The sequence below is a fragment of the Ictalurus punctatus genome, chromosome 9 (assembly GCF_001660625.3).
Source record: "Ictalurus punctatus breed USDA103 chromosome 9, Coco_2.0, whole genome shotgun sequence".
Classification (NCBI taxonomy): Eukaryota; Metazoa; Chordata; class Actinopteri; order Siluriformes; family Ictaluridae; genus Ictalurus; species Ictalurus punctatus.
In genome coordinates, this window is record NC_030424.2 from 15,463,718 (window position 1) to 15,485,150 (window position 21,433).

A 21,433-nucleotide genomic window follows, 5' to 3' on the forward strand; every position below is an offset into this window, starting at 1 on the left:
CTGGGATGAGTTGGAGCGTGGACGGTGCGCTAGGCCTTCTCTCTCAACATCAGTGCCTGACCTCACTAATGCTCTCGTGGCTGAAATCCCCACAGCTACGTTCTGAAATCCTTCCCAGGACAGCCTTGAAGACTGGTGGTGATTATAGCAGCAACAGGGGGACTAATCTGGAATGGGATGTTCAAAAAGCACATTTGGGTGTGATTGGTCAGGTGTCCAAATCCTTTTGGCAATCTAGTGTATGTGCATTGCTATTTGTGAGGAATTTGAACCACATTTGGCAAATGTCTGGCTTGCAGTGTAAATACAGAAATATGTCTAAAATAAGACTGGAAAAATATCTGCCTTTAAACATGAGGGTAGGGGCATTGCATTGGCCAGAATTTTGTCCTGGTAACTTATTCCCTGCTTCCAATCCACGCTGGCTTTTTGGAGGTGGAAAACCCAATTGCTGAGCATGGTGCAGAGAAACAGTGCAGGACACGGGTGTGATAGAGCCAGCTGAATGCTCGGCAGAATATTTCCAGGTCTCCGTCTCGCACCTCTAATCCCTTTAGGTGTGCTGCACCCTGTAGAGGCTAAGCGAGTTCCCCACGGGACTACTGTTGTCTAGGAATTTGAGTGTGGAAATGATGGAGATTAAGGGGGAATAAGACTGCTTTGGATGCCCAGTGCTCAACTATCACAAAGACATTTCTCATTCTGCTGATGCTCCTCTTTCACTGTATTTCTCTCCAGCTTGCTCTCCACTAGCTGGCATAGCTTATTGCTGTAACACAGCATTGCATGAATAAAAATGGGAGATAATGATATCTGCCTTCATATATAACATAACAAAATTAGATCAAAGAGCGCGCCATGTCCTTGGAGATGTTGTGGGCCTGACCTTACCATGTGATTTGGTGGGTATGAGTTCACGGGTGTACTAAATCAAACAGTGAAAGCAAAGAAAATTCCAGCACTGAAGCGTCAGGAGCCTGCACTCACAGATAGAGGAGCTCCAACATGACAGCAAAACAGCCATGCTTCAGTGAAATGTTGGAACTGCCAATTTCAGAATTTCAGCAATTCACTGAACATTTAGGGTTGCATCAGCAAACACAGTTTACAGGATTTTCCAGTGGTTAGTGCGTGTTGCATCAGACAGCATTTCTCAGATTTTTACCATATTTTGAATTTCCTTCTGTCTGCAAACCGCCATGGTGTCCTTGGGTCCTTAAAAACTCTCCTTTTGTCTGAAATTAAGTAAAAGTCCTTAATATGAAATTAGTTATAAATTCAAGTTTGCACAGTCTTATTAATTTACTATTACCAGATTCATGATCTGTTATCATGTTTTTTCCTTATGCGATTGCATATGTTATGAAAAGATTCGACATATCACACACTTGATAAAGCAGTCTCACTTACACAAGGCAGGGCAGTGTGTGGAATTCAAGCTAGCGTTAGCACACACAGATGGACAAATTTGGAAAATTCAATTTAATATGTCTGGGGAAAAAAATGTAATTGTGTTTTATTTTACTTGATCTTGTCTGAATAAACACAATTAGACAAATAATTTTTTAAAAGATAATTTCATGTAATGGAAAACATGATCTTATATTAAATTGCATTTGAAGTGGAAATTAAAATGTCTTAAGATACCTGAGGAAAAAATGTCTTAAGATACCTCAGAAAAAAACCTTTAATTAAAAGGGCTCTAGAATGTAAATGGAATAGTGTTATATATTGTCTTTCTTCACATTCTCTCTCTTGCAAAAAGACACATTTCTAGAAGTGTCATTTTGCTGAATAGTCTTTGCAATAAATTCCTATTCAGACTTTGTTCAGGTTTGTATTTCTATTCTAAATTAAGCTCAGATTTAATTAATTATTTGTCATCCTGATTATTCTCTGAATAAAAACCTCAACGTGTTGTCAATACAGTTAGTACATCATCAGGTTAATAGTTAAAGCCTTTAATGAAATGAATGAAACAGCTACTGATCACCAGTGCAGACCAGATGAAGAAACTTTGCAGTCTAACACACAGTTGCTTGGGGTTCATCAGAATATGTGTGTAATATCCGAACACACACGTCCCTAAAACACCTCCTGCTCTGTCCAATAGATGGCAGAGTTTGGTGCTAATTCTAAACTACTAACAAGTTCATTTGTCACTGCACCTCAGCATCAGTGTTTTAGATTCTACATGGGTCATGCTTGGTGTGTACGTCTTTTATAGAGAACCAGAGAAACAAGGATAGAGAGAAAGGAAGGTACAATCAGGCACAGGTCTGAGGATGTTAAAAGCTTTAAAATATATGTTGTTGTGCCGTGTGGACTGTGTGTGGCATTGCATAAAGACCTGTGGGAGGGAATGGATGTGGGATGACGTATACATTATTGGATGATTTGAGGAGACTAGAGAGAGTGTACGAGTGTGTCTGCGTTCTGTCTACGAATGGGGACTGTGGATTGACTGAATGTGTTTGCCTCTGCATGTATGTGTGTGTGTGTGTGTGTGTGTGTGTGTGTGTGTGTGCGCGCTCCAGTGCCTGCCTGGGGATCAGGGGAGCGTCACACGATGGAAAAGAATGAGCGTGTCGCTTATGAAATGTCACACTGGGAAGATTTGCAGGTTTTGATCCAGGCAAATTAATGCAAAACCCCAGTGCAAGTATTTGATTTGGGAAAACTTTCGGGAGCTGACTTGTCTCTTAATAATAATTATTGGGTTTACATTAATTTCCCTCTCTGTTATTTCTACCACAGGAGAGTTGATCACCGCTGCTTGTGAGCTGGGGGTAAGCATTAGCCGTTATTGTTTAATCAATTCACTCATTAACTCTTAGAAGCATTAAGGAAGTTTAATTAAGTATGTGGGGAGGAAAAAAATGGGTGATTAATTTACTTTGCAGGCTATAGGTTTTATTTTCCTTCATCCCCTTTTTATGTACTTCTTTTTACTAAGTTAGGAGTAGAGAATGCTATAATTTGCAACCCCGTTCGTCAAATCCAATTAGACTGAATGGTAAGGCGATGGCTTTTGTAGGCTTTGCCTTACGTATAGTATAAGGCTCATTATTCTCAACCCCTCTGCTTTTTGTGCATGCATGTGTGTGCTTGTGTAAGCCGCGAAGAATGAACCAAATCGGGTTAACAGTTATAATAAGTTTTATTATTTAATAAAGTTTATTACGCTGCCGTGATCCTTTTAGGGAGGCTGTGGCAGTGTCAGTATGCCAGTAATCCCTCACTCCCTCTGTCCGTGTGGCCTCGGGCTGGAGCGCTCTCTCCGGGCAGCAGGCCGCTGGCTCTACCCTACTCCTCCTCCCTCGAGCACTGGATCTACTCCTTTAAGCTCCCTGAGGCATGCCCGCTTCACTCCATCCCAGCTCTCGACCTGTGTGTTCTGCACTTCTGTAGTGTACCACACACGCACAGGCACAATTCCACCTCTCCGTCCTCCTTCCTCACCATATACTCTACTAACACGCATGCCTGAATGATATCATCACACACACACACACACACATACACACCTCTATTTCCACCTCATGATCACCTTGTTGGCACTGCAGGGTGCCCTTCCTGACCCTACCATCTGTTTGCCATACTGTCTCTGTTTCTTCTGTCCTTTCCGTGCCCTCTGTTTTTCCCTCACGCTCTCTCTCGCTCTCTGTTTCTATCCTTCCCAGTTTTCCACGTATTTCTTTTTTCTTCCTGTCCCTTGTCACAATATATCACTTGTCAATAATTATCTCAAGGTCTTTGCAGTATTCATATTCCAGAAGCATTAATTATGCAAATACGCCCTCCAACAGAACATATTTGTTCTCCAATTGTAGCCTGACCAAATCTCAGAGTCTGTGTTTTCTGTGCATGTGTTGATTAATAATGTCACTGCCATACTGAAAAAAACCCAACATTGTTTTTAACTGAGACACATCACAACTACACCACTTTGCTTTAATAAATATGCTGCATGGCATTTCACAATTACGGTGTGTAGCAATATAAACACAGTATTTTTTCTACATGTATATAATGCTGTGTTTAATCAAGCGCATGTAAATTTTGGTCATTTGTACCTGGCCCTAGCTGCCATCACACATCAGACATATTAGCCCATACACTCCCACTTTTCTTCAGGATTTTGTATCTTCAAACAGAGCACTCGCTCTCTCTTTCACTCTCTCATTCTCTCATCTCTCAGACATCCCCTTACTGTAGAGTGTGCTGTGTGTCTCTGCCATGCCTGTGTGTGTTATCGGGCCAGTAGGAGAGCGGCAGCCTTTAATAGCTCAGCCCTTATCGCTCCTGAGGGGACTTAGTGTCTAATTGCTGGGAATGCAACGAGACAGGAGATCAGGGCTTTGGAGGGTTATCAGGAGGAGATGTGTATGCGTGTGCGTGTGTGTGTGTGTGTGTGTGTGCATGTATGTGAGAGAGATGCAGAGAAGCCGTAACTAATAAAACAGAGGCCGTCCTTGAGTAGAGAGCAGGAAGAAGATGAAAGGGGGGGTGGCTGGATCAGGTCACTTTCATCCTACGCTGTTTTCTTTGTTGCAGTATGTCAGTTTTCTGAATGTTGTCTTCTCTCAGGTGGCCCATCCCCCTGGATATCCTCTCTTCACCATGCTGGCCTGGCTGGCCCTGCATCTGCTTCCTTCCACTTCTCCTGCACACGCCGTCAATGTGCTGTGCGCTGTGCTGGGGGCCGTGGCTAGCGGGGCGCTCTGCTATACCGTCTGCAGGTAGGAAGCTCTCACCTGAGAGTGTAAGTGGCTGAAGTTACTGTAATACAGCTTTCCATCTGATCAAGTTTTTGTACAATGAAAAATCGGAATAAGGGGCTGCAAGAGCGCTTCTGCATGCTATTTATTTGGGATGAATCAATAACATTTTTTCAGACTGAGTGCGAATATGTGTTTTTTTTTTTTGTTACTCATCAGTACTGATACTGATACCGAAATGAGTAACCGCCTTATTATTAATAAATCAGGGATATCATAGAACATGATATTTAGCTCTGTTTATGTTTCTCAGTTGAAACAGTGGCCATGAAAGTGCAGGCAGGTGCATTTGTGCACTTAGGTTGCTAGGCTCATTCTTTATAGTGTTAACTATTTAACTGGTGGGTATTGTTTCACATCCGAAAAGCTCTTCTGTACAGCTCTTAGTAAATCACGTTTTTATCTTCGTTGTAATTTTCTTTCATTTATCATTGACAGTAGATATTTGTATTTGTCCAGCCAGTGTTTGTTGTTGTAGTTGTTGCTATGTGCTGCTAGCAGTGAACTCCTCATGCTGAATTTCATATTTAAAAGTAAAGGTTGCTTGTATAATAGGAAGATGCTGTAGTATCTCTTCAGTTTGTACAGTTTGCAGACTGCTTTACTTTCATCGCCGTCATTAATCCTGAAATATATCCAAATTATTCTCATTTTGTGTCATCCGTTCATTAGCGTGACAGTCTATACTAGGCTTACATCTAGAGATGGCATAACACTTTTTTTTTTCTTTTCCAATTCCGAACGTGAGTCACGTCATAGTTAAAATCTTTCACACAAAATCCCTTACACTGTAAACGTAATAAATATAATAAAGTATACATATAAAAAAATCAATCCTAACGAAAGAAAAAGCATTCAGATCTCTTTATATGGTTTATAAACATTTCAAATTCCAAAAATAAATATTTTTACCAATTCCAGTCAATGCATTTGTTACAGGATCCAATCCACCATTTTTGTATCGACTCAACACGAATACTGGGTATCGGATCGGTGTCATCTCTACTTACAAATATTGTCATCTGGTGTCAGAGGTTTTTTTTTTTTTTTTTTTAAAGAAATATGAGGACCTATACCTGATTCCAGTACCAGTATCGATGCATCCCTAGCATTTATAGCCAACACCAAGCAAACAAAAACTGCAGCATGACAGTATTGTTATTGCCAGAAAACGATGTACAGTATGTTGCCTTTCTATTAAAATGTTAAAAACCAGAGAAATCTACATATATTAATACGTTTCATTGCTGTGCAGGACTTCCTTAATGACGTAAATATTGTATGACTTGCCTGAGGTCAGAGGAGCCACTTCAGTAGAGATTGTAAACCAAGCTGACCAAAGATTTGCCCTGAGGCCACATGTAAAGTGCAACTCCTACTCTTAATCCAGAAAGGATTTAGATCCAATTTTGGATTAAGAGACTAAAAAGTCATTACCCATATCCTGGGCTTCCACCTCCCTACATCCCTGCAGCTGATATGGGATACACACACTCACACTCTCTCTCTCTCACACACACACACACAAAGATGCAGAACAGATTACATTGGTGCCACACATTCCAGTGCAAAAGCCCTCTCTTAGCGCTTGCACGTCAATATATAATCTATATTTTCAACTGAGCGTATAATAGGTTTTTAATGGTTTGTGGTTTTGGCCTCATGCTCATCTACTGGGCTGAGAGCTGTAGCTGGCAAGCTTGAGATGCCAAGGCTGGGAGGGGGAGACATTTTGGGGCTTCAGAGCTTCCGGCACTGTCTGGGATGCCCTTCTGGATTGGCATTGGGGTCTTCAGGTATATGCTCTATGCCTGGTGGGAGAGCTGAAATCGCATACCACAACCAGCAGGAGCACTACCGGGCACGCCTGTCCCCAGACTGCCACCCTGGCATCTTACGCCACTTCATTCCATTGTGCCTTTGTGCTCTTTGTCATCTTAGGGTCAGGCTTGTGCATATAGTGTAAATTGTGTGTTATTTAAATAAGTCAGTAAGATTTTCAGAAACATTCTAGTCATCTGTACAAAACCGTAAGTGCCATTTGGGTACCTTTGACCAACACGTACTTTGCATTAGTGTGCTCATTTTTTTATTTTTGATGAGCAATATTTTAGGGAAAGCATTGCTTTTATGTTTATATACTTACATGCTGAGAGTGAGAGTTAAGCAATCATATAGTTTGGCGTAACTACCCAATACTCCATGAGCCAAATTTTCTTCCTCTTCCTCTTTATTATTTAAATTTTCAAATGAACTGGAAGAGCCTCAGCATCATGAGTCTTTGATGTTCCAAGTCAAATGAGGTGGATGTCTGTGTGTACTGATGGGTTTGGAAGCCATTTCCTTTCAAAAACTGAGTTACCCATTTTTCAAACCCATCACTTGGCCTCCCTTTGATTTGTCAATTACTGAAACACTTTTCTGAACCACTTGGTTGATAGCCAAATTGAATGTCTCATTATGTTTCCACACTGGTGTTTGATGAGCCTTTGAGGAAGGCCGGTCTCTATAATAATGGTTATTGTTGAACGTTGCTTTTAAACCTGTAGGGAATATATAGCTATTTGAGACCTTTGAACTCGTAGTTCATGAGAACTATTTTCCATTCACTAAAATGGTAATTTAGATTTTATTAGTTTTGTGCTTGTTGATTAAAAAAAAAATAAATCTATAACTTTTTTAGCACAAGTCTTCTCTTTTACTTAAAGCAAACCTTCATAAGTCAAGTTTCTGATAACAGACAGTTTACCCCCTAATATCTAGTAACCTTCATTTATGTAGACTATTTCCACCGCCAAGAAAGCCATGCCACGTTTAACTACCTGTACTGAATTTGGTAGTCTTCTTGTCCTGGTACCATGTGAGCTGAACTGGGACGTACAGTTGGAGTTAAATATAGTGCGGCCCATTGATTGGTCAAACACAATCGCAGAGACATCCTGATTATTGTCTCTAGTTGGAATTTCTTCTCTACTGGCACAAAACTCTTCAGCAGTCGACTATTTTTGCGCTTGGTAAAGTTTCTCACTTTTTCCCCCCAAATATTTACAGTAAATAATTAAAATTATTATTAAGCAATTTTAAACAGCAATTTAGTGTTTAAAATATATATATTTAAATTTATTTATCCATAGTAATGTTTTCTTATTGCTAATCAACTTGATCTTACATTTCTTCCCCATGATCAAAGTACAGTTCCTCCATCATCTAGTTGAGGCTCAAATGGTTTTTCACCATGTTTGCTCCCTACATGAGACATAACCTGAACATTCTACATAGTTCAATCATGAACAGTGTAGAAAGTAATTTGAGATTCAGCTCCAGCAAATTGTACTGAACCTTCTCTGTGTTTTCACTAAAGATTAAAGTATTGGCACACTTAACTGTGTTTGGCAGATTGGGTATGCATTAAGTGAAAGTTTTTGTTCATTTATTAATTTTTAGTAAGCACTTTATCCTGGTCAGGGATGCGGGGATCTGAAGCCAATCCCAGCAACATTGGGTTGAAGGCTGGAGAATTAACCCTGGATGGGACGATAGTCCATGGAAGTGCATCACGCACTCTCGCTCGCTCGTATCTAGGGGCAATTTAGCATTGACAATCTGCTGTTGTGCATGTTTTTGGACAGAGGAAGGAAACCCACGTGAACACAGGAAGAACGTGCAAAACTTTGTGCAGACAATAACCCGAGCTCCATACACATTTTAATCTTCGATAAGGTATGGTTTCATTTTAAAATAGAATTTTGAGTACTATTTTTCTGCTTGTACCTATCAAGTCATCACTTCACCTACTTTCACTGGTACATTTATGCAATGTAAACACAACATTAACACTCAGCCAGGATATTGATAATCCCGAGATCCTATTTGTTGCTGAGCTGTGGTGAACCACGCTGTTTTCTGGCGAAGTGTTATTAGATGATTTGAGGTTCGTTTTGTTCACGCAAACTATTTGCCATGCTCAACATCTTCATTTAATAGTAACGAATTCATACAAATCTTGTGAATCAACGAATGTTCAAAGTGTAAACAACAATCACTCAGCATTTTCCACACCTTCCTGAGAACTTCATTACATAACACAATCAGCCATGTGGTCTAAAAGGGACTCCACCCATCATCCCTGCTGCTTGTTTGCCCAGGTCTCTCTCTTCTACATATGCAATGGTACACACCTGCCAAGATCAGGCTGGACCAGTCCTGAGTACAGCAGCTGATTTCACAGCTGGCTGCGCTCCAGAGCCCACCTGTCTCACTGTGTTTTTGTTTTTCTAGGGACCTTCACCATATGGCTATAACTCTGCTCTCCACATCATAGCCGCCACATTCACCTAGTCCTGCATGCTTCTCTATCGGCTTTTAAAATCAGGCCGTGTTAATGTTGCACGTGAGAGTGATTTTCAAATGTGCTTTAGATTTGGAATACATTATGTTTTTTTGTGAAGGCTTGTGTTATTAGCACACACTGAATGATGAATAGAAGAATACATTTTTTGTTAAGAATGTTTTTGTTAAATGTTTGCCTTATCCTAACGATAAGCCATGCCCAGTGTCATATCACACAGTGAGACACTGCTGATAAATGGCCACCCCCAGCATGACCAATGCTTCATTTGACATACATGCAGTAATACTCCTTAAAAGACATTTAATAAAGAAGTCTTTTCCTCTGATTATTCGGTTCAGAATAAGGGGAAATACAGTTATTTTACAGTATTATACAATTACTCTAATTTCTCTTTGCCTGGAGGCCCAAGATTGTGTCTGCTACACTGGAAGTCAGTATTACATCCATATTACATTTCTCCTTCTCCACAGGCACTTCCTAATATCAGTCGCCAAGCAAGGATAGGATCAGGGTTTGCTTATTACCATATGTTCAAAATTAATACAGTCTATACAACTGTGCATAATTCAGAACCACGGATGTCTAATGACTTTGCTGCCATAATGATGGTGGAAGAAATTGCTGAATGACATACACACTTAGAGTCTGTTTGTCCACATGGTGTGGGTAGTTAGGGGATTAAAAATGGCTTGCTGCGGAAATTGTTCTAATGTCCGTATTGTTTGGGGAATGATTAATTTTTAGCACGCACTGCGCAGAATGCTCTGTATGTCCTGTTTCAGCATTTCCTCAAACCTGTAAACCCCCCTTGGCTGTTCTCATAGACACCGCTCAGCTAAGTTTTACTGTTTTTTGCAAGGCATAAAATGAATCAGTTCTTGTGCTACAAATACTTTCAAATCGGTGGTAAAAAGTGTTCAGTCATATTCTGTAATACTGTATTTCCTGCCCCAATGCATGTTTTGTAATATGTGGTTACATTTCAGAATAAACTTTCGAATCCTTCATAATGAACTAAACTTAATCAAATCTATAGCACCTCGAATTAACTGATGATGACTAATTATTCTGTTTATATCTAATATTTAACCCCTTAAACTCCTAGAGCTGTTTAAGTCTGTGTCCAGACTTATATTCCTTGTTTCTTTCCTATTCGTTTCATTGTAGTTAGTGATAAATTCATAGTAGTTACTGAATAAAGGGCTGTATTTAGATTCAACGGCATAAATCCAAGGAAAATTCAGTCAGTTTTCTGGGTGTGCCATTTGCAAATTACCTGTATGTAGTTCACACCGCCAGGGTTGCCAGGTTTCCTTGAGTAGAAGCATTAGGGATATGCTTTGTCAATAGTATCAAGACTACCATCTTTAAACACAAAACACTTGCCAATAAGCCTGTAAAAATATCAGGAACAGAAAGTCCAGAAACGGCGTTGTTTTTCTTTGCTGTCAAATATAATGCAATGTAACATAAAGGCAAGAGATAATGTAAAAATGGAAAATAAATTACCCCAATACAATGAAATGATTGAGAAAATAGTATTATTAGTCTAGTGTATATTGGCAATATATTGCTGCATAAATATTGCTAATATTAATTATCACATTACCTAATGCAAATGTTGAATTTCATTCAGCCATATGTCTTCAACCTTCATTATTCAGCAGCTTATACAATGGCACTTGATCCTGCACATCCTATTATTTTGTATTTTAACTGTGAACACATTTGAGGTCATGAATTCCTAATGTGAATGTGGTGTGTAGGCTATGTGATCACAGTTTTAATTTGCTATTTTGAGTTGTCAGAGTAATACAAAAATAATGCCAATGTTTCTGTTAATTTGTTAATTCACTCTCCTGTACAGAAAACTTGTTCACAGGTTGAAGGACATGCTGATGAAGCATTCATCAAGCAAATTTTGCCCCACATGCATAACTCTTGCACAACTTTTGAGTGCCGTTTAAGTCTGTAGTTATGTCTGCATGCTATTACAGTATTAAATCCTCACTACACATAACTCAACTTTGAAACTATGCTCAATATTGTTTAAAATGAACAACTAAGCGGTACGTTGAAAGTTTAAGACGTTAAATCAAATTAACATTAAATATCATAACAAACTGCAATAAATTTTCAGGGACACTTAAAAAAAATAATTTGAAAAGGAAAAATACCTTAGAGATTTTACCATACCTTTCCATTCTGTGGCTGGTCTAGAGAACAGCTGTTTAATCTTCATATTGATGATTTGTATGAAACAGTGTGTTCAAGCATGCGATGAATGTATAACTACCTCTGCATGAGTGAGTGTTTATTTTTGTTGAACTGCTGCAAAGAGCTGCAGAACTGCAGAAGTGCACACAGCAGCATCTCAGACTGCACACCGAGATTAAAGCAAACATGTCTCTGATGCTGCACCGGAGTGTCACTCATTCTCTCTTATCACAGAGCTGAGCGAGAGCAGCAGACAGAGGTGGAGAAGGAGTAGGAGAGACCCGGGTGGTCCTAACAAGTACAGAAATGAGAGACGTGCAGCACGCAGCTCATCAAACACCTTCCCTTAGACAAACTGACACTCGTAAATAGAGAGATGTCAAGCGTCATTGGAGGGATAGAGATTTAAAGAGAGGAGTGAATGCAGCTGAGCACTCCTGTCAAACCTTAGCTGCTGATGTTTGGGGGTGGTTTAAATCAGGCTGGATGTGATGTTTCACACAGAGGTCCCCTGCCTCTGGATGGAATTCCTGCTGTAGCCCCCTGTTTCCAGAGTGTGCTGGGGTTAATTGACACACAGGGGGGTAGATTTGAATGTGTGTGTGTGTGTGGGGGGGGGGGGGGGGGGGGGGGGGGGGGTCTGCACTTTAACCAAAGTGCTTTTGGTTACTCCACACTCTTCCATCTGTGTGACTATTAAGTAGCTGATATCACCAAAGTGTACCACTGGTACTCTGACACCCCATTAGCCTGAGTGCACTTACGTTCACATACACAAACACGCTCCATATTGTGTGAAGCAGAAAAAATAAAAGGACTGTGAAAATAGGTTGGGGAGAGGAGGAAGGAGAAACAGTCAAAGAGTTCCACTCCCCCCATTTTCTTTTTTTTTTTTCTATCCTTACCCTTCTCTTCTCCCTCTTTTTTCCAGACTTACTTTGCTTTCCCTGCGAAAGCTCCATTGTTCCCCTTCGCCTAAGTCTCATCAGGCTCTTTTGTGGCCAACTATCACAGCGGCAGGCAAAACGGCACTGGAAACGTCTAAATGGTATCATGGCTTGCGATTAAGCGTGCGCGCTGCTGCAGTGCTGCCGCTGCTTATGAGTCAGGTCTGATAAGGCGGGGGCCCTGCTCTCTACTCAATTTCAGATACCGTTAATGGAATCTGTCTTGTGCGATTGTAATGTGAGAGCGCCTAATTTGCCATGGAGCTTGAAGCTGTCAGCGGCGAGGGATTGCAGGGTCAGGAGGGACCTGGCAGCCGCTTGGCCCGCGGCGTGTATCTGTGCTGCTGAATAGAGCAGCTCTCTGCCTGTCACTTAGCTGATAGGCTGATGAGGACTCTAAGCCACTCGCTACAATGAGGAGAGGGCCATACCGCCTGACTACACCGCCCCCCCCCCCCCCCCCCCCCCCCAACTTTAATTGTCAAGCTCGCTAAAATTTTCCAAACCAGTGTGCTAGACAGAGTTGAGTTTTTCCCCCCCTCTCTCCAGCTCTCTTCCAGGCATCATTCTCAACTTTTTCCACTGCATTTCTATCCAGTCTGGTTCCTATCTTCTGGCTTCCTCTCCCCTACACACATTCTGATTCTCCTTGCTGTGTGTGCTTCCGCTCTCTCCCAGTGTGTCTTACTAATAAGCACTGGGACTTAACACAAATTTACCTTGATTACTGTTAAAGAGATGAGAATACTGGTGTGTTGTTATTTTATGTTTAGACCTTGAATAGTAAGGAACAATTGCCTTTAATTAAGGCTGGGGTTACAGTTCCTTACAAAGGTCTGGATAAGTGACTAACTTGACTGAATGGTGATAGTAATGGCCTTTTATTGCTTTACTCCCAGTGATTAGTTTGTTGCTATAAGTAAGACAGTGCAAAGTGGTTATGCTTTGTGTCGTAGTAGCGCTTCACGTTACCGCTTTTGGTTAGTGCCATGGACTAGTTGTAAATTTCACACAGAAATAAACACATTCTTCTCTGTCCAATTGTTTTAAACATTGTTTTCATTGTCAACTTTTTATTAAACACACGATGTTGTTGGTTCACTAGTCAGGCCAGAGAGGGTTAATAAAACTGGAAAAAACTACAAACATCAGTGAAAATTGTAGTTAGTCTCTGGTCTGATGAACTGTTTTAGCGAAATAATTTATATAAATGCATACGAGTGGATAAGCTGATTAATAAAAAGATCGAGCTAGAAAACAGTTGCTGGACTATGGATATTTTTTTTCTATTTGTGTAGTGACAAAACAGTATTTTTGCAAGTCGAAAAACTTGTTTTTGCCAATATTATATATTCAACTTTTACTAGTATTGAATGATGTCATCAAATGTGTGGTGAGTTTTGCTACTAATGTACCAGATAAAGAAAAAAAATTTCTATTACAGAACAGTGCAGAGCTATTCAAGTTCAGCTAATATTGGGCCTTTTGGTGAGGGTCAAACCCCCAGCGTGCCCACCAGCTGCTGCACCAGACTGTTCCCTACCATGTGGCTGCTGGTTACTGCATATACACTCAAGTTGAATAAGTATGCGCCAGACTCTCATGTAATATAAGGCATTCTTTTGTGGCATGATATATTTTTTCTTTGGTCTTACTTTGGTATTTTCCAAAAGGATTGATGGTCTATTTTTCCGTATGCCAACGACAGTGGCACCAAAGTAACCTCTCTCCATTACTGTCATGTAGTGCAAAAGTCAGACTGTAATCCACACCAGGTTGGGGATTAAGGATGTGTAGCTTTGTTTATTAGCTGCAGTAAAACAGAAGCTTAGTGTTAATCCTGAAGAGAAAGTTGTCTGAGTGCAGTGACTGAATGAAAGTGTGTTCCTTCTCTCAGAATGGCTGGGCCTGGTCCAGGAGCTGTGCTGGCAGGTGGAAGCTTCGCCCTATCCAAACTCGTGTGGCGGTGGTCACTAGTGGCCGAAGTCTTCTCACTTAATAACCTTTTCGTGGGGTTCCTTTTCTCCCTCTCAGCCTGCTTCCATAATGCAGAGACTGTGGACCAGAAGAAAAAGGTAATAAGCACTATTTCCCAAATACAGCTTGCAATGCAGTGTTTGTGATTTGCATGATGTGTCATTACTCACCATTGTCGTTTTCCAGTTTGCTCTTTGGGGGGCGCTTTGCTGTGGATTGAGTCTGTGCAACCAGCACACTCTGATTGTGTATGTGCTCATCATCATTCCCTGGGCTCTGCTCCAGCTCTTCACTTACAAAGTGAGTAACAAGCACACAATATTTTAGGAATGTTTATGAGACAATGAGGAATGTGTATGTTTAAAATGCCACATATTGTTCAGTGTGCTGTTAAAGTATATTCTTCTATTATATATTTAATTTAATTTAGAGCAATTAGAGAGAGATATGCAAAAACACATATACCTAGCCCTTGCACTCAGCCTTCAAAGTAAATTGCTTTGCAAACTAGTTAAGCAGGGTCTTGGATGGAAGTAGCTCGTACTATGTTGACAATGTTAAGGAGCTGGCAGGCTGCTCTCTAGATCATTGGACATTCTGCAAATCTGCAGCGTTTTTGAGCAAATTAGTTCATCTAGCAACGAGAGATCTCTCAGTAGTCGTGAACTTAAATGTGCAAATAATTTCTTAACTGTGTTGCTTCTTCAAGTGTGAGAATTTTTTTAATAATGTATTTTTTGAAACAGCTGAATATTTCTTCTTTCAGGGGTTGTGTTTTTCAGCCCTAGTATCTCTGGGTGTGTGTTTCCTCACGGGATTCCTGCCATATCTCTACCTGCCCATTTCCTCGTACTTAAACAAAGCTCGGTGGAGTTGGGGAGACCAGACGACCCTCGACGGCCTGCTTACACACCTGCTCAGGACTGAGTATGGCACCTTCAGCCTGGTACACACTCTCACTTAAATATAGCAAATACTGTATATACATATGTTCAAAAAGCTAGCAAAATTTTAGCTACTATTATTATTATTACTGCTTTAATCTTATGCAGTTTTTCTTCTTTGTCTTTGTTTTCCTTGCATTGTTCAGGCAAAATCTGTGGGTAACGTTAACCTGGTGAAGATGCTACAGTGAGTATATCAGCTCCAGACTGAGCTCAGTATTGCCATTACAGCTTCAGAGTTGAAGGCATGCTTTCATTTCCCTGTAATACTGTGCATGAAATTTCATTTCATATTCTGATTTCAGCAATTGTATGTTTTTGACACTTTTTTTTCATTTAATGCATTAAATGGCAGGTGTTATATATTTTATATTACCCATGAAAGCACATGGGTAATTTAAAAGTACAAAGTACAGTTATATTAAAATATTAAAATAATGTGTAGATGCTAAAGAAGCTGCTAAAACTGCTTAGAAACATGTCAGTATCTTTACATAAAATATACCACAATAATATATCACAATAATAATTCATCACGAACACTTAGCCAGTTAGGTAGTTTAGAAAACAAATTCATGGGCTAAAATATTCTAATCTCAGAAGACTGACCAAAGCCATTGAGCCTATTTTGTGAGAACCCTTTTTATGGAAGTACTGAGAATGTCTCTGTTTTAAATGGAAATTTAGGGCTGTGTTTTAGCTGAATGTAACCCAAAAACAAATGTGTACATACCTGTAAATAGCCACCCAAGAGCATATAAGCTTTTGAAAAGTCACATTTTCTAATTCAGGGACACTTTAACATTCTCCCCCATAATTAACAAGTAGTAAGAGTTTGAAGAGGAAAGAGAATCCACCAAGCATGCCCTATTAAAGCAGCAGTGCTTAGTGAACCAAATCTGGCAGCTGTGCTTTGCTTTATTCGCTGAAAAAATCTGGAGATCGCTTGCATTGACTGAGTGTGACAGGCTACTCTGATGGCAGCTAGTGCAATATTCTTATCTGGCGATGGTCTGTGGTAGAGCTCCATCATGTACTTTGTTTTGTTCTTTTTTCTTTCTCAACCCCAACCCCTCCTAACACCCCCCACCCCTGCCCTGCTTCCCCATAGCAGAGAGGAAGAGCTTATCTTAAGTCACTCTACTACCCATCACTTAACCTCCCACATTTCCCATCACCCCCTATTGGTTCCATTAAGTGCTGGGCAGTCAGAGAACGACAAGCATGGACAACACAGTGTGTAAATGTGCCACAGGGAGCTGACATCTCTGTCTCTCTCTCATCAACTTATGTGCCTTGTTCACAATGCTGTCCTGTTCTATTCTTAACTGTTTGGCAAATATTAACCTAAATGTATTTATGTATATATATTTGTTTGGGATTTTCAAACTTGTTGAAGCCAACTGAACTAAAAATCACTTCATATCTACAGTTTATTTTCCCATGACAGTTCCCTGTGCGTATGACATAGAAGGTGCACGGGCCATTCATTCATTACGTGTATTAAGCGGTTAGGAAAGATGGTAGTATTAGGTCAGGCTAGGACTATCACTTGAAACCTGGAAATTGACTTTTGAAAAGAGACAGAAAAATGAACATTCATGACTAAACTAACTAACTAAATGATTGAATATTTCTGCCTTGCATGTAGTGATTTTGGGGGTCATGCCTCACAGCTCCATAATATCAGGTTCAATCCTGAGCTCAGGTTACTATACTGTAGGTTATTGTCAAGTTTCTGTTCATGCTTTCTCCGTGTCCTTCTGTGTTGTCTGGTTTCCTTCCACTTTCCAAATACATGCCAGTAGGCTTGGCTAGTCTAAAATGCCCCAGGTGTGTGTGTGTGTGTGTGAACGCACGTGCACGCATGGTGCTCTATGATGGATTGGTGTCTCATTAAATGTATTTTGCTGCTTCACATGGGCTCCAGATCCACCACCACCCTGACTAGGATTGAATTGTTACTGAAGATTCCTGAATAAATTAACTAGTGTTTTGGAATAGGATCCTGATTCACCTTGACAATGAGCAAAACAGAACCATTTCAGAAGATAAGTGAAGTGAATTAATCACTGCATATGTGTTTTCTTTCAGAGCTCAGTGTAATCACTGTGTGGCTGACCTCTCTGTTCCTGTGCTCCTCTTAGCTGTATTGGCTCTGCTGCACGCTTTATGTAATAGGTAAGACTCGGCAGACAAGTCTGTATGGGAACTGAAAATAGAAATGGATGCTTTCAATAAGTTTCTGTCAAAAGTTGGTGTTGTGTATTTACTTATGGAGATGAATGGTTTAATTGATCAGTGAGGTGTTCTGCTTTTTAAGAATGCATCACTATTTTAGCTGACAGAGAAATTAAGGTCGCAGGAAAACATGCCTATGTTACATAATATCCGTCTATTTTCACTCCCAGGAGATGCCGTGCTTCTGTGTGCCTGATTGCTGTTATGGTGAGTGTCTATTCTGTGTTCTTTGCCTGGAGAGCCAACCTGGACATTGAGAATCCCCTGCTGCTTGGAGTCGTGAGTGTCAAGTGTGTCTGTAACAAACAGCTAATTAGTTTCAGTTATGCATGGACTGGAGGTACCTGTGGTATCAGCAATGACTGAACAATTCACACACTGAGGCTTGAACTAATTTATTTTTTACTTTTGTCTGCTAAGCAAGAAGGCTTCTAATGTACACAAAGCTGTGTATGTGGGTAGGTGGAGCGGTTCTGGCTACAGGCTGACGCTGGTGTGTGCGTTCTGGCCGGTGTGGGGCTGAACTGGACAGTGTGTTTTCTGGAGAGATGGCTGAGGCTGAGATCTGTGTGGAACCTAGGAGCCTGGCTCATCACTGCAGGACTTCTCTCACACACGATTCACTTAAACCAAAGGTGAATGTGTGTGTGTGTGTGTGTGTGTGTGTGTGTGTGTGCCTGAGAATGAACTCATTAAACAAAACTACATGCAGTTAATTCCTGAATTACTGGCACATTTTGAGTGAAATGGAGAAATTCATTCATTCATTCATTTGTCTTCCACGTAATCCTTGTCAGGGTCGTGGTGGAACACTGTGGCAATTTAGTGTAGCCAATCCACTTACTGGCATATTTTTACTAGAGAGTAGGAAACCAGAGAACCAAGAAGAAACCCACACTGACATGGAGAGAACATACACACAGACGATAAACTAAGCTCAGGATCGAAGGGGGACCCGGGAGCTGTGAGGTGGCATAATGCTAAAAAAATTTCATTCAAGCAATCACAAAAAATGTATCTGTCCTTAAAAATATTTCTTATAAGCAATTTTTTACTTAACAGCAGTCCACGCGATGAACAGACCTAAGAATATATTCTCCAATCTTGTTAGACATTACAGGAAGAAGTTCAGTGTTGCTATTCTGACTGGGTGAAACTTCATCTAATATTCTCAGAAAGGGTGGTGATAATTTTGTAAACAGTGTTTTTTAGAAAAAAAATATACTACTTATGCAGTCCTTTTATATTGCGGAAAATGTTTAAATTTAAATAAAGCTACATGGATGCATTTAAGCTCAAATGCTTACTCATTGCACGTGTTCATTTTTGCTCATTTTCATGACGTCAATAATTCTGAAACTGACAGTAGGTGTTGAGACACTGCTGAAATATGCTGCAGTATTTTTATATACAGTGAGGGAAAAAAGTATTTGATCCCCTGCTGATTTTGTACGTTTGCCCACTGACAAAGAAATGATCAGTCTATAATTTTAATGGTAGTTGTATTTGAACAGTGAGAGACAGAATAACAACAAAAAAATCCAGAAAAACGCATGTCAAAAATTTTATAAATTGATTTGCATTTTAATGAGGGAAATAAGTATTTGACCCCTCTGCAAAACATGACTTAGTACTTGGGTTAAAAACCCTTGTTGGCAATCACAGAGGTCAGACGTTTCTTGTAGTTGGCCACCAGGTTTGCACACATCTCAGGAGGGATTTTGTCCCACTCCTCTTTGCAGATCTTCTCCAAATCATTAAGGTTTCGAGGCTGACGTTTGGCAACTCGAACCTTCAGCTCTCTCCACAGATTTTCTATGGGATTTAGGTCTGGAGACTGGCTAGGTCACTCCAGGACCTTAATGTGCTTCTCTTTGAGCCACTCCTTTGTTGCCTTGGCCGTGTGTTTTGGGTCATTGTCATGCTGGAATACCCATCCACGACCCATTTTCAATGCCCTGGCTGAGGGAAGGAGGTTTTCACCCAAGATTTGACGGTACATGGCCCCGTCCATCGTCCCTTTGATGCGGTGAAGTTGTCCTGTCCCCTTAGCAGAAAAAAAACCCCAAAGCATAATGTTTCCACCTCCATGTTTGACGGTGGGGATGGTGTTCTTGGGGTCATAGGCAGCATTCCTCCTCCTCCAAACACGGCGAGTTGAGTTGATGCCAAAGAGCTCCATTTTGGTCTCATCTGACCTCAACACTTTCACCCAGTTGTCCTCTGAATCATTCAGATGTTCATTGGCAAACTTCAGACGGGCATGTATATGTGCTTTCTTGAGCAGGGGGACCTTGCGCGCGCTGCAGAATTTCAGTCCTTCACGGCGTAGTGTGTTACCAATTGTTTTCTTGGTGACTATGGTCCCAGCTGCCTTGAGATCATTGACAAGATCCTCCCGTGTAGTTCTGGGCTGATTCCTCACTGTTCTCATGATCACTGCAACTCCACGAGGTGAGATCTTGCATGGAGCCCCAGGCCGAGGGAGATCGACAGTTCTTTTGTGCTTCTTCCATTTGCGAATAATCGCACCAACTGTTGTCCCCTTCTCACCAAGCTGCTTGGCAATGGTCTTGTAGCCCATTCCAGACTTGTGTAGGTCTACAATCTTGTCCCTGACATCCTTGGAGAGCTCTTTGGTCTTGGCCATGGTGGAGAGTTTGGAATCTGATTGATTGATTGCTTCTGTGGACAGGTGTCTTTTATACAGGTAACAAACTGATATTAGGAGCACTCCCTTTAAGAGTGTGCTCCTAATCTCAGCTCGTTACCTGTATAAAAGACACCTGGGAGCCAGAAATCTTTCAGATTGAGAGGGGGTCAAATACTTTTTTCCCTCATTAAAATGCAAATTAATTTATAAAATTTTTGACATGCGTTTTTCTGGATTTTTTTGTTGTTATTCTGTCTCTCACTGTTCAAATACAACTACCATTAAAATTATAGACTGATCATTTCTTTGTCAGTGGGCAAACGTACAAAATCAGCAGGGGATCAAATACTTTTTTCCCTCACTGTACCGTCATGTGAAAAGTACACCCCATGGAAATTGTTTGTTTTTTTGACATGTATGGAGAAGCAAACATTCAATCATCTTTGAAACAGCGCCTATTAATGAAGTTTATGTACTTTATATCATTTATTCAACAGAAATATCAATAAATGTGATATTCTTCTGTGGAAAAAGTAAGTACACCCTTGGCCTCAGAAGCTAGTATTGCCCCCTTTAGCAGAAATAACTTAATGTAGACATTTTGCGTAATTGTCCACCAGTCTCTGACATCGGCTTGCTGGAATTTTTGACCACTCTTCTATACAATATTCTTTCAGTTGCAAGATGTTTGCAGGTTTTCTTGCATTTACTGCCTGTTTCAAATCCCCAACAACATTTCAAAGTGGGATTCAAATCCCAGGCCATTCCATAACCCTCCATTTCTTCTTTTTGAGCCATTCTTTGGTGAATTTTACTAGTGTGTCATTATCCTGTTGAAAGGTCCACTTTTGTTCAGCTTCAAATTTCGGACAGATGGCCTCACGTTATCTTCAAGCACTCTTTGATATGATGCAGAATTCATAGTTGAATCAATGAATGCAAGCTGTCCATTCCATGAGGCAGTGAAGCAACACAAAAACATAACATTTCTACCACCGTGCTTCACAGTTGGTATGAGGTGCTTCTCCTGAAAAGCTGTCTTTGATCACCGCCGAACATGTCTGCTGTTACTGTGGCCAAAAAAAACTCTATCTTTGATTCGTCTGTCCAGAGCACATTATTCCAAAAGGACTGGTCTTTGCCCATATGCCCATTGCAAAGGCTTTTTCCTGGCATGCCTCACATGCAGGTCAAATTTGTACAATCTCTTTCTGCTTGTAGAAGCATGCACTTTGACACCAACAGTCGCAAGACTTACTAGTAGATCCTGTGATGAAATTTTAGTGTTATTTTTACATCAGACGGTCTGCTCTTGGGCTGAA

The 21,433-nt window shown here is 40.6% G+C and overlaps 1 protein-coding gene across 5 annotated transcripts in view; it reads left to right on the plus strand.

The window, feature by feature from the left end:
* Positions 1-21,433, plus strand: part of tmem260 (transmembrane protein 260) — a 36,350-nt gene that overhangs the window by 3,356 nt on the left and 11,561 nt on the right. For all 5 annotated transcript variants that reach the window (XR_008396999.1, XR_008397000.1, XR_008396998.1 and 2 more), the window contains exons 2-10: positions 2,758-2,789; positions 4,591-4,742; positions 14,194-14,371; positions 14,460-14,573; positions 15,040-15,219; positions 15,364-15,404; positions 17,312-17,398; positions 17,629-17,737; positions 17,921-18,093. Coding sequence is in view for 2 of the 5 variants with exons in the window: in XM_053682701.1 (XP_053538676.1) it covers positions 2,758-2,789; positions 4,591-4,742; positions 14,194-14,371; positions 14,460-14,573; positions 15,040-15,219; positions 15,364-15,404; positions 17,312-17,398; positions 17,629-17,737; positions 17,921-18,093 (1,066 nt within the window). In the remaining 3 variants the exon portion in view is untranslated. The remainder of the gene's footprint in view (positions 1-2,757; positions 2,790-4,590; positions 4,743-14,193; positions 14,372-14,459; positions 14,574-15,039; positions 15,220-15,363; positions 15,405-17,311; positions 17,399-17,628; positions 17,738-17,920; positions 18,094-21,433) is intronic.